At 30.3% G+C, this 12883-nt stretch overlaps 1 protein-coding gene across 1 annotated transcript in view; it reads left to right on the top strand.

Moving 5' to 3' along the window:
- The window catches only part of LOC129219253 (importin subunit alpha-3-like), a 202417-nt gene that overhangs the window by 133325 nt on the left and 56209 nt on the right, over positions 1 to 12883 (top strand). Inside the window, exon 6 of the mRNA XM_054853581.1 lies at positions 12400 to 12614. Within this exon, the coding sequence (XP_054709556.1) occupies positions 12400 to 12614 (215 nt within the window). The remainder of the gene's footprint in view (positions 1 to 12399; positions 12615 to 12883) is intronic.

Below are 12883 nucleotides of genomic sequence, written 5' to 3'. Positions count from 1 at the left end.
TACATATGTAACAGTTAAAAATAAGGTTTTAATGTTGCCTTTGCTTGATCTTCAGATGTGTTAATCAAGTAGTTCAGTATATAACATATATGCCTATATATAAGGTCAAATAAGTAACTTATTCATACCAAAGAACAATACAGTTGGCGCTGCTTAATGTGATCACGGTTAATGTTATCATTTGCTTAATGTTATCAGAATCACGAAGTCCTGAAACACTTGTATGTTAACACACGTTAAAAAAGTCAGATATTGTAATCAGCGTCTTCGTTTATTGTTATCACTTTTTCATAAACTTTCAATTTTTTCCTCATTTTTGTTCCTCAATTAACAGAAATACATAGGCAAACCCTGACGAGACTAACTTTCTGTGTAGCAATTTTGTGGTTTTCAATAGTAGTTCAAAATTTTTTTAGAAATGAAGCTACAGAAAGTTCGCCCCCCAGTGACCAAAGACTCCCCCTAAGAAAACTTTCTTTTGCAACTAAAAAAATTAAGTCGCTGGACATGTTGCAGGCATTGATATAGGATCTCCATTGTTGCCATTACTTTGTAAACTATTAAAGAATTGTGTCGAGATTGAAAAAGAAACGAAATTAAATTTAAACAAGCAAAACCATGCTGGAAAAGATAGAAAAGCTGAATGTGCTTTGAAACTGGTTTACGAATGTTAGGGAAAACGCGATCATATTTAACTTCACCCATTACTATATGATTAAAAATTGCATAATTTAGCTTTAACTTTTTATAATTCAGATATTTCCACTCTGTTAATTTAATAATTTATAATTTAAAACTGCGTTCAGTTGAGTCATTGTGATTTTAATTTGAGGTTGCCAAAATAAATGCATCTTAATTTGAAAAAAAATCATTATTTTGTGTCTCCTGGATTCTTTTCGGTTATTGTTATCAGTCGGTTATTGTTATCAAATTCTATTTTTCCCAAAGTGATCACATTAAGTGGCGCCTACTGTATATAGATAATAAGTAGCTCTTTAAAATTCACTTGTAACTTGTTAAGGTTACAAGTGAATTTTTTAATTTAACTGTATTTTCAGCCTTTTTGAATATGTTTTTGAGCTTGATATGTATGTCTTATGCATAATGTTTCATTTTTTTTTCGCTCCACACGGGAGTAAAAAAAAAACGAAATTTTTTTTTTGCGAGTTGCTATAGCGTGGAAAAGTTGCAATTGGTAAGGACTTAAAAAACAAAAAAATTTTTTTTTTAAAAATCGCATATCTTCCAATCTGGCAACGAGCCTGAAAATTTGGAAAAATTGAAAGTTTTATGTTTTTTACGGATTTTTATAAAAATGTTGTGTCAATGTTTTTTTTAATGTTCTAAAATAGGGCGGTCATTCCAAACTCGTCAGCTTGCAAGATCGAGATTCTCGTTCACGTAATCGGTTGTGACGAAGAAATGCCGCAAAGTAGTATTCTAATCTACTCGAACCTAGCCGCAAGCTAAATTCAAATAGATTAAAATGCTACTTTGTGACATTTCTACATCACAACCGATCACGTGAGCGAGAATCTCAATCTCTCAAGTTGACAAGCTTGGAATGACCGCCCAGATACGTTGCGATCGGTGAAGCCTACAGAAATTTAAAACAAATATTAAAATTTATTATTACCTTCAAGTCCCCCCCTGTCCTACAATACAAGAATAAGCCTGAAAAATTGAAAAAAAATGGAGAATTTCATCTTTTCTAAAAAATTAAAAAAAAAAAACTTATATATTTTTTCTTTTTTTTCAGTACTATAAAAAACTTTTAAAAAGCACTATATTGCACATAAACATTGATTTATTTATCGATTTTGACGGTCCTGCAGAAGTCCCATTCTTTACAGCAATAATCCATTTTCAGATAATAGAAGACGATAAAATATTTAGCAAAATTTCTACCACCCAGTACACAAGTCTTATCTTTTAAAAAGTTTATTGTTGAACCTAATTTATAATCTTTTTGGAAACCATGGGTATAAATTGATCTCATTTAGTTAGCTCATTTTATTAGCAAACTTAAAGCAAAGCCTCCATCTTTCGATGGCTTGCGTAATGGCAGGGGAATAATTTTACATCCAAGTCTGGTGTAGTACCTGTTTTGATAAAATATTTACTGTCTTTCTTAGTAATTTTTCAAAGAAAAACAAACTTGTCACTTTGTCATGCTCCAAGCAATAATCTCTGTGTAATCAATGACTTCGATATTTAGTGACAGACTAGCAAAGTTTCTGATGTTTTTGCCTGTAGAGACAGGCACTCTGGCTTTTGAAACCTTTTGAAATCTCTAGTTCTCATATGTGCCCCCTTTCATCAAAAAACCATGGCTATCAATAAGTTTTCGGGATGAGCAAAGAAAGTTTCTTTCAACAACAGGATATAACAACTTGCTTTCAGGTTCTCAGGCAAATTGTTTTGTAAACATGAATGGGACTGTTCATGAAGTTTTTGCAGTTCTTTATTTCAAACTAGACTGGCATGTAACATTTCAAGATAAAAATAATAATGTGTGTGATGGAATTGTTACATTTACTTTAAGTCTATTTGCACTAGTGATCCACCTGGAATGTGAGACTGGGCCGGTGTTTAAGATTTGATCAATCATTTGGACAGTTGCAAGACTTTATTGCTTAACTATTCCAAAATATACCTTTGATCCTTACTCAAGCATTTTCTGTATAATTCTGTAATTGTACCTTGTACAGTCAATTACTCTGAAATTTATTATTGGCAGTTTTTCTTAACCTCTGAGACATTCTAGTATTGGTCCAGAAAAAAAAATTGAACTGGTTTCACTATTAATGCTGGAAAAAAAGACTAAAAAATAATTTGATGAAATGAAATCAACAAATGGCTTATTGCAATGTTCGTCCGACATAAATTATGAATCGACTTATCGTACCAACTTTCCACCTGGTATAAATTTTAGTACCATCATAACCTATTTTGCCTAAGTAGTCCAGTGAAATTTTTTGTTCATTTAGATATGAAACAATGCTATTCACTAATGTCTTTGGCTGATCCAGAGTTTGGAGAAGATACGTGGCTTTGCTTAAAGTTAAATTTGATTAAAGGAGGCACATATGAGAACTAGGGATTTTAAAAGCCAGAGATTCTGATATTTTCACCCATAGAAAAAGAAACTTTGTCATTCCATTACTAAATTTTGAAGCCGCTGTTTTACACAAAGATTATTGGTTGGAGCATAACAAGTTCATCTTTTCCACCTTTTCTTTGAAAAGTTACTAACGAAGACCTTAAAATTTTATTAAAACAGGTATTACACCAGAAAAAATATTTCCTTGGGATACACAAGCCATCGAAGGGTGCACAAAGTAAGTGATGAAGATTTCGCTTAAAGCATGAATTTAAATTATGATATGGCTACATAAGAGCAACGTTGAAATCCAGATAAGTTATGTCTGAGTTCTCCAAAAATTCTGAATTATTAGATTCAACAAGTCACACTTAAAACAATAAGACTTGTGTACGAGATGGTAGAAATTTTGCTAAATACAGGGATGAAAGTCTTCGGCGATTTTCCCCTTTTTGTATTTTTTTCATTTCCCGGCTGCCGAGCATTTTCAAGCGATCGATCGCGATCACATCCTTCCCGTTAGGATTTTTGCTGACTCACGTGTTCTTTCTAAGGTAGAAAGAAGAAAGAAACTTCGTTTTGTGGGTGGGGAGAGAAAAAGGCTCGAGAATGACTTAGAAAGCGTCATCGTTTATGCATATGAAATCTGATTGCATCTGCTTCCATAACACTCGCTCATTTTCATCTACTATGCCATCTTATCATTTAAATCTTTATAACTTTTGTAGAGTATTATTTTCAACCCTTCTTGTATGTATTCTATTTTTTGCTGAAGACTTGTACACTCATTGTTTTGCCATGCCCATTTCACAGCCCCTTTCTAGCAATCGCGCAAATACCCCCTCAACCTCCCTTCTGTCCCGACCTTCCATCAGGATTCTTGCTGAGGCACACTTTCTACAGAGAAGTAGAAAGAGTAGAAAGAAGTAAGGAACATTTTGTTGTTGGTGAAGAAGGTGAAATAGGAGTAGAGGGGGAAATGTTGGAGAGTGATGGTGGGTGCAATCGTTAGATGTAGCTTTTGAAATCTGATTGCATCCGCTTCTGTAACACTCTCTCATTTTTATCTGCTGTGCTACTCTACTGCTTAGACATTAATACTTGTTTGTTGACTAATACTTTCAACCCTTATACTTTTTTTTTTTAATGAAAACTGCCACGCCCATTCAAAAATGTTTATCCTATTCCATCAGAGTTAATTTAAGCCACATCAATCTTCAAATCTAGTTTTAATGCTTATCAGGCTTACCAAAGATATAGCTCTTGAAAATCTTAATAAAGTCAAAATTATTTTAATTATACTGTACTATTTTACTATGACAGACATGTTAATATAGGAAATTAAAGATGCTTATATTCTCAAATCATGACAAAGTGTTTAAAACTTTTTCATCAATTTAAAAATAATCATTTTTATGCTAGTGCTGAAAATGACCATCAAAGCTCAAACGTATTAGGTTGGGTTTAGTTTTTAATGATTTTTATAGATATACCCTGTTGCTCCACAAAATTTCAAAATCCTCCACAAATTGTTTCTGCAAGGTTAACCACACTGATAACAGAGCCCAATTTCCCAATAGGCAGAGTAGGCAGCTGCCTAAGGCAGCAAAATTTTCAGGGGCGGCAAATTTTGCTTTAACCACACGTTTTAAATGATTTTTTTTAGTCTTGAAGTAATTGATGATGATTGATTACTTTCTTGAAGCAATGATTACTTTCACACATTTTAGGAATTTTAATGTTTTTCAGTCATGGTAATTGATCAGCGTAAAATAGTAAGTAAATACGAAAAGTGGGTGTCGATTTCAGAAAGTGTCGATTTCAGAAAGTGTCGTTGCGTTTATCCAGAAGTCCCATGAGGATTGGAGTTTGATTTAAGATTTTTAGTGCTGTACTAAAGTTTATTCAGTAGTACTGGCTTTTTGAATGATTGACGTTTATTTTCTTTTTTACTTTATATTATTTAAAAACTTCTTTCTGTTAATATTAAGTCTCGGAGGAAAATTAAAATGAGTGACAAGCAAGAAAGGCTGAATGAATTTAAATAAAGGAAACATGCTAAATTAAAAACCAAAGAACAAAAAGAATCTTAAAAAAAATGTTTTTAACCGTGATATTTATATATATATATATATTCAAATACGCAGTTTTCAAATGCGGAAACTTCGGACATTTTGCAAAGTAATCCAGTTACATTTATTAATGAAATACCATTAAACAGTGAGGAGTAGTAAAAACACAAGTGAGTGAACGTTATAACAGAGGAAATTATTTAAATCATTGATTCGTAGATGGGGGGAAAAAAAAAGCAGGATAAAGATGCTGTTATTAATAAAGATAATACCTGATGAAATGGTTAACACGCGAGATATTAAAGTTCAGTGCTTATCAAAGATTCAGCTATATAGCTATTGTATAAGTGAGCTAGAGTTTCGATTTCAAAACAGTTTTGGGGTCATTCCATGTCAGTTCAACCACACCCCAACACCCACCATCTCAGATTCCAATGAAACTTTGTATACTTCTACTTTTCACAGTCCTAAGTAACCTCATAAAGTATTTCTTCTCTATTAAAAATAGTTTTTATTTTTTTGGCCCTTCAAAGTTTTGCGATTTTGCGTTAGTTGTCATTTACAGTTCTCTGAGAATGAACAGCAGCTGTTTGCAAAAAAAATTATTTCTCAATAACTAAAGATAAAAAAATTTTGAAAATTTTTATATTAAATATTAAGATTTCAAGTATTTCAGAAAAAAATATGTCAAAAATCTAAATTTATATTATGCAATTAAAAAAAATTAACAAGCTGAAAAATTTTAAATTTTTTCAATAAAAAAATGATAGTCAAAATTTTAAAATTTTGGCATGAGGGTCTAAATTAAAATAATTTATATATATTTTTAATGATCATTAACATGTGTGCTAACATATAAAATGAAAATCTTTAGGAGACTTTGAGGAATTCTGGCCCCCCTGCCCCTTATTTTGATTAATGAAAAAAAGTTGATCGCAATATTACAAGCTAAGTTAATAATTGCATTAAAGAAAATTTAAATATTGAAATACATTGGTGTTTGAACTTAAATGTAAACATTTAAATACTCAAGATTTTTTCGAATTGTAAATAATTAATTAAATTAATTAATAATTAACAATAAAAATAAAATATCGCAAAATTCGAAATTTTCCTACAACAATTTATGCATACTAAAAATTATTGTTAAACGGCAATATAGAAATTAAAACTTTTTATCTAATTCTAATTTATAACTTGGCAGTTTATACAAAGTATTAAAAATCCTACAAATACCAGCTCAGAGCTTTTAAATTGATTTATTAATCGAATGCAATATCAAACTGAAACTTGGATTTGGTTTAACATAGCAATTTATTGGGTATGAGTTTAAAATGGTTACACTTCACTAGTAATTTTTTTAGATGTTTTGTTTTCTTTTTAATATATTTGCCTGTCACCTCCCTAACTTTGGTTGCTTTACTAGCCCCCAAAAAGGAACAGCTGGTATTAGATGACAGCTGATCAGCAAGCTGTATGGTTTACGTTTATAGTTAGTTGTTTATATTATGACTGTGAGATTGGTAACTACTTTTTATTTAAAATACACTTTCTTTTTCTTGATCCCTCTTTCAACTGCTGCCTTAGTTTTTTCAAGGGCAGTATGTTCTTTTAAGCCACTTTTTATTTTCTACAAATGATTTATAAACATTATGTATAATTCCAGTTTAAATACAGTGAAACTTCAGTAACTGCACACACTGATAATCCAGGTAACTCTACATTTATTTTTCTTAGGGTCTGCCCAATGCTAACTTCAATGGTTGAAAAGCTTTCTAGCTTGACACACATTTTGCTAGAACTCCTATAAGTCAACACCGAATTGTTATTCTAGTTCAATTCATTCTTTCATATTAACCTTTTCTAAAAATTTTAGAAAAGTTCTTTCTGAGAATTCTATCTTTTATCCAGGGGAGTCAGCAACCACTCTGTGCTGTTGGTGCAATTCTGATAGGGTAGGCTAAAATGTACTCCATGGGAGGCCTGTAGAGAAAGAAGGCACCATTACTTGTTTTCTAAACAAGTGTGAGCAGGACTTGTTTTTTTAGCAGACCTGACTAACAAGAAGCTTTTATCTCTTTTCAACAATTATGTATTTATTCCTCACAAGATATTCAAATCTATTATTGTTTTTTAAAAGAAAGAAAACAAAAATAATAAAAAATTCATTTACTGGAATTAATTTTCATAATGTGAATGTTAAGCATTAATAAGCATAAGTGATAAAAAATTTTGGAACCCCAGTAAGTTGAGGAAAGGTTGCGAGTTATGTCATTAAGCTGGGGGGTGGGGGGCATCTGGACAAAAAAAATTTCCATGCAAATAATAATTTGTTTTCCAATTGTCATTAAAAAATATAAAAATCCATTGAATACGAGAGGTGCATAAATACTAATTTATTTCTTCATTTGCTTTGAGGGGAGGGGGAAAGGTAATTTACTTTATTTAGTCATATTATTACTTAACAATCAGGCCATTAATTTTTAAGGGGTGTTAAATGTAATTTCAAGAAATTAAAAGGATGAATTTGTCATTGTATAGCAGTAAAACTATAATGGAAAAGCAGTTCCACGATAACAATTTTTCTCAAACGTAAGGGGGGGGGAGGGTGGATCCTGAAAGTACTAGTAACTGCATGATTATGAATTAGTGTTAAGACTTTACTTTTGTTTTAACTTGTCTGGACTAAAATGCAGTAATCCATATGCAGATATTGTTGTCTGCAACTTTTGAATTTCATGATATCTTATTTTCAGAATGTCTATATTTAATATAATAATTGTAATAATTTTTAACTATTTCAAATAAAAAAATTGCTTGAATATTAAATTTATATGTTTGAGTTCAATATTTAACACACTTTATATTTAAATTTTTTAAATAATTGCTGGGAACTCTTGTTTCAAAGACATGGAAAAACTTTTCTCTATGATGCTTTCGTTGTTTCTAGGGGGGAGGAGGGGACAGAACCTCTAAAAGACCCATAACTTTTTTCATAGGAAAAGTTAAAGCACATACTCATGATCATTTTTTCTTTAAATCATGATTTTTAAAACTGACCCTGATGTTAAAAATTTAGAATTTCAACAATGGTTTTTTTGACCCAAAAAAAAAACAAAAAAAAAACAAAATGTTTAACTTTTTGATTTTTAAAAAATTCTTTGTATAAACTAAGATTATTATAATATTTTTTATAAAAATATTCAATGTCTTAAAATTTTTTATGAAAATTTTCAAGAAGGTAATATCATTAGTTGCTGAGAAAAATTTTTTTCCCCCATTAACAGCTCAGTTAGTGTCTTTGAAAATGACAAAAAAATGCAAAATCGAAAAATTTCAAAAGTCTATAAAATTAAAATACATTGAGATTGAAAAAAAAAAATCTAAGGGGTTGCTTTTAACCACAAAATAAGGAAGTATACCAAGTTTCATCAAAATCTAGATGGTAGGTGTTGAAATCCCATTTTTGTGGTTGATTTGACAAATTTTAAACTATTTCAAATAAAATAGAAGCTTAAGTATATTTTTTTATATTTGAGTTCCATATTCAACACATTATATTTGAATTTTTGTCATAATTGTTGACAATTCTGTTTTTAAGAATATGGAAGAAATTGTATGATGTTTTATGCTTTTTTTTCCAGAATGGGGGCAGGGGGGCAGAATCCCTTAAAGTCCCCTAATGTTTTTCATTGGATAAGTTAGAGTACATATTCATGATCATTTTTTAAAAAAATCATGATTTTTAAAGCTGACCCTTTTGTTGAAATTCAGTTTTTTGTCAACACCTTTTTTTGAAAAAAAAATTCAAAATTTTCAATTTTCTAATTTTTTAAAAAATTTTTGTGCAAATAAGATTATTGAAATATTTTTTATCAACATGTTCAAAGTCTTTCTATTTTGTGTAAAAATTTTCAAAAAGATTATAGCATTAGTTACCAAGAAATATTTTTTTCGTAAACAACAACATCTCAGTTTGAGTGTCTCAAAAATGACAAAAAATGTAAAATCGCCAAATTTCAAAAGGCTGTAAAATCAAAACGCGTTGATACTGAAAGGAAAAAAAAAATTAGGGGGTTGCTTGTAACCATAAAGGGATGAAGTATACCAAGTTTGATCAAATTCCGAGACGGTGGGTGTTAAAATCCCATTTTTGTGGTTGATTTGATGTGGAACGACCCTTTGATCAAATGAGCACTAATCCATGACTTAAAAAAAAATAACAGAATTAATTCAGAATGTAATCGTTTTTTTGCCTGCAATCAAAATGTCTTTTATCAAACAAGAACAAATAATGAAACAACAAAGAAATTTTTTTCTGAAAATCAAGATTCTGTCTTATGTGAAACATACCAACATGCTTAGCATTTGAGAAAAATCTCAGTTGCTCTTTATCTCCCCATTTTCTAACATTATATTTTCCCTTATAGGTCTAATTCCAGTCTATATCATTTTTCGTTAAAGGGAACATGTTTTATGAAACTATAGGGCCATGAAAAAATAATAACCATGCTCTATTAATTAATAATTGTATTGTAAATATTAATAAAATTGACCTTTTGTGAATTGCATAATAACTTGCCCAAGAGCAATACTTGAGCCATGAACGTTTGACAAAATTAAATAATATAAACATTAGGTGCATCAAACTAAAGTTTTTGGGAGGAGGAAAATTCTAATTTTACCAAATGATAAAACACGAACTTATACGTATATCATACATACAAACCTAACATCTAATGAGAAGGAACGTTAGGTATCATTAAAAAACAATTTTAAAAATAGAAAAAAATAAGAAAGAATATGTTGCAATAATATCTCCAAATTTTCCGAATCGTCAGCAAAATTTGCCGAATATGGAATTTTTTGGGGAGATCGCTATGTCAGCTCCCCCATCGGGGTGCCCCTGAATAGGAATGTCATCGTTTCTTCATAAGCTTGACAGTTTCAATTTTGGAAACACTCTTTTGGGAGTTTTTTCTTTTTTTAGGGGGAGGGGGCAGCATATTTCAAATCTGCCTAGGGGCGGCATGGAGCTAAATTCGACCCTGACTGATAATGTCATTTTGTAATTATGGTGTCCAATGATTCAGCTTGTATTAAGTGTCTAATTATATGGACGTTTTATAGCATTAGATGTCACATTATAAACTTTTAATTTCAACTGATTTGTCTGCTATGGGAAATTGAAAGTGGTAATTGAAATTGATATATCTGTTAAAATCTTGATAAATAAAATTACTAAAATGCAACCTTATTTTATTTATTCATTTGTTGGCATTTCTACTAGTAAAAAAAAATAATAAATTATCTATTGATATTTAAAAGACAGTATAGTATCAATATAATTTTGCGTAATGTAAAATACATACATTATATATATATATATATATATATATATATATATATATTCAAATTTTAGGTCTCATAATTTTTCTTCTTTTTTGATTTTTGGCTGTTTTTATCCCCTGTAAATATTTTACAATCTTCTATTATCTGAAAATACCTAATTACTGTAAAGAATGGGACTTCCGCATTTTTTTTTGTTTTTTAAGCTGTCGCCAATCGCAACTTTTCCATGCTATAGCAACTCGCAAAAATTATTTTCACAAAGGGTTTATTGAAAGAACAAATCTGAAAGCAAAATAACGCATATTTCGGTGTATAAAACCGATAGTTTTTGGAACTTTTTTAAAGTCAAATTAGAGGGATCAGCTTATACAAAAGCTGCTAATTTTGCAAAGAAGAAAAAATCGGCACTCTTGTGATGCTCCTGCAAGTGATAAGTAATTGCTACTGCCAAATAAATATAATGCTTGCTGTTTGTGTTCTGGGAAGAAATACAACAGCTGAAAATAAGTTTGGTTATAAATAATTTTGTTTGTTCATTTTATCACAGCTAATTAGCAGCGGTGTTGTTGTAAACTTTTCTGAAAAGGCGTTGCTAAGCACTTTTCTCCATGCTCTTGATTTAATAAACAATGATAATATATATCAGCAAAATGAACTTAGAAGTGCAAAGGGATAGTAAGGGTGGGGAAAAAATATGATCGCTTCAGATAGGGTTACCAACTTTGTGATTATCGCCACTTAGGGTCTGATGTTAAACCTTTATAATGACTTGATTAGAAAATATTCTCATCATTTTACCAGTTTGTCATTATTTGCGTTTTTAGGGGTGCTGTGCAATGTTTAACTGTTATTTTGGGAGAAAATTATATGGGTTTGATATTTCGTTGCTAACAAGGATGGTAAACAAATAAAATCTCTTTTTATTTTTGAAAAAATCACGGAATTTATAAGTTTTAAAAGAAATTCTGTGCTTTTTAAAAGTGCCTTGGGTCAAAAAGTTAAATGCTGAACCCTTGTCTAAATTTTATTTGTTATTATTTTTTTTTTTTTTTTGTTACAAATATTTTAAATACTGTACATAAATATTTCTAGTATAACTTAACATAATGTAAAATGGTAGATAAATATTGATACTTGAGAGCGATGCCGCCCTTCCGGCTAAATACTAGAAAAATACCCCGGAAATATATTTTCAACATTGAAAAGGAAAACACTCAACTTTAAGTTTGAATGATGCAGTTTGTGTCATTTCTAAATTCTAAAATTTCATTTTAACACTTTTTTTTTGCGAAATTATTTGACTTTTCACAAAATTAATTCATTTTTCACAAAATCATTTGATTTTTCACTAGAAACAGATCCTGTGGAAAATCCTGGACGGACCCCTGTTAATTTTTTGTTATGTCGGCATACATTTCTGCATGTGATATATATATAGTTGCTCCAAATTGATGCAAAATTTAAATATTGCTCCTGCAAGCTGCTCCAAACTTGCAATTTTATTGTTCCAGGCTGCTCCAAATTCACCGTTTTATTGCTCTAAGCTGCTCTAAACTCGCCATTTTCCTGCTTCCAAGATTGCTTCAAAAGCGAGTTTTGGTTCACACATCCCTGTTGTAATGCTACATTTTTGACTTATGTGGATGTTAAATTTCTGTAACTCCTTTTCACAGAGTAAATTTCTGATATTTGATGAAATAAAATACTAAATTGAATTTCTTATGTTTATGAAAACTTGCTAAGATTTAATCACTATATCTACTGTTTGATGTACATTTTATTTAGCTTAATTCCACTGTTTTCTGCAATTATTTTAACATGTTGATAGCAAATAGTCTGTAAGCATAACAAAAGATTTCAATTCTTTTTTAGGTGATGGACCAGAATTTCGAGATTATGTGATAAGGTTAGGTGTAGTTACTCCGCTGCTCTCATTTATTAAGCCAGAAATACCTCTGCAGTTTTTAAGAAATGTTACTTGGGTTATAGTAAACTTATGTCGAAATAAAGACCCTCCACCTCCTGTAGACACAATAAAAGATTTGCTTCCTGCTCTTTGCATTTTGATTCATCATACAGATGTAAATGTAAGATTTTGGTTTTGAATTTTTTTTCTCTTTTGTTTGTGTTTGAATTCATTGTTTATCATAAACTCTCACTTGGGCTCTGTGTAAAAAAAAAAAAAAATGAGGGAAAATATAAATGTAGATATTTATAATAATACAGATATTTTTAAAATTTTTCTCTTAGTTTTATACTTCTTACAAGTGACAGTACTAATAGTGTAACTTTTAAGTTTTTCCTGTTGATAGTAAGCAATAATTTCTCACTTTTTGCATTACTCCCGAAGAACTTT

Source organism: Uloborus diversus, chromosome 3 (genome assembly GCF_026930045.1).
Source record: "Uloborus diversus isolate 005 chromosome 3, Udiv.v.3.1, whole genome shotgun sequence".
Lineage (NCBI taxonomy): Eukaryota > Metazoa > Arthropoda > Arachnida > Araneae > Uloboridae > Uloborus > Uloborus diversus.
This window is presented reverse-complemented; position numbering and strand designations above follow the sequence as displayed.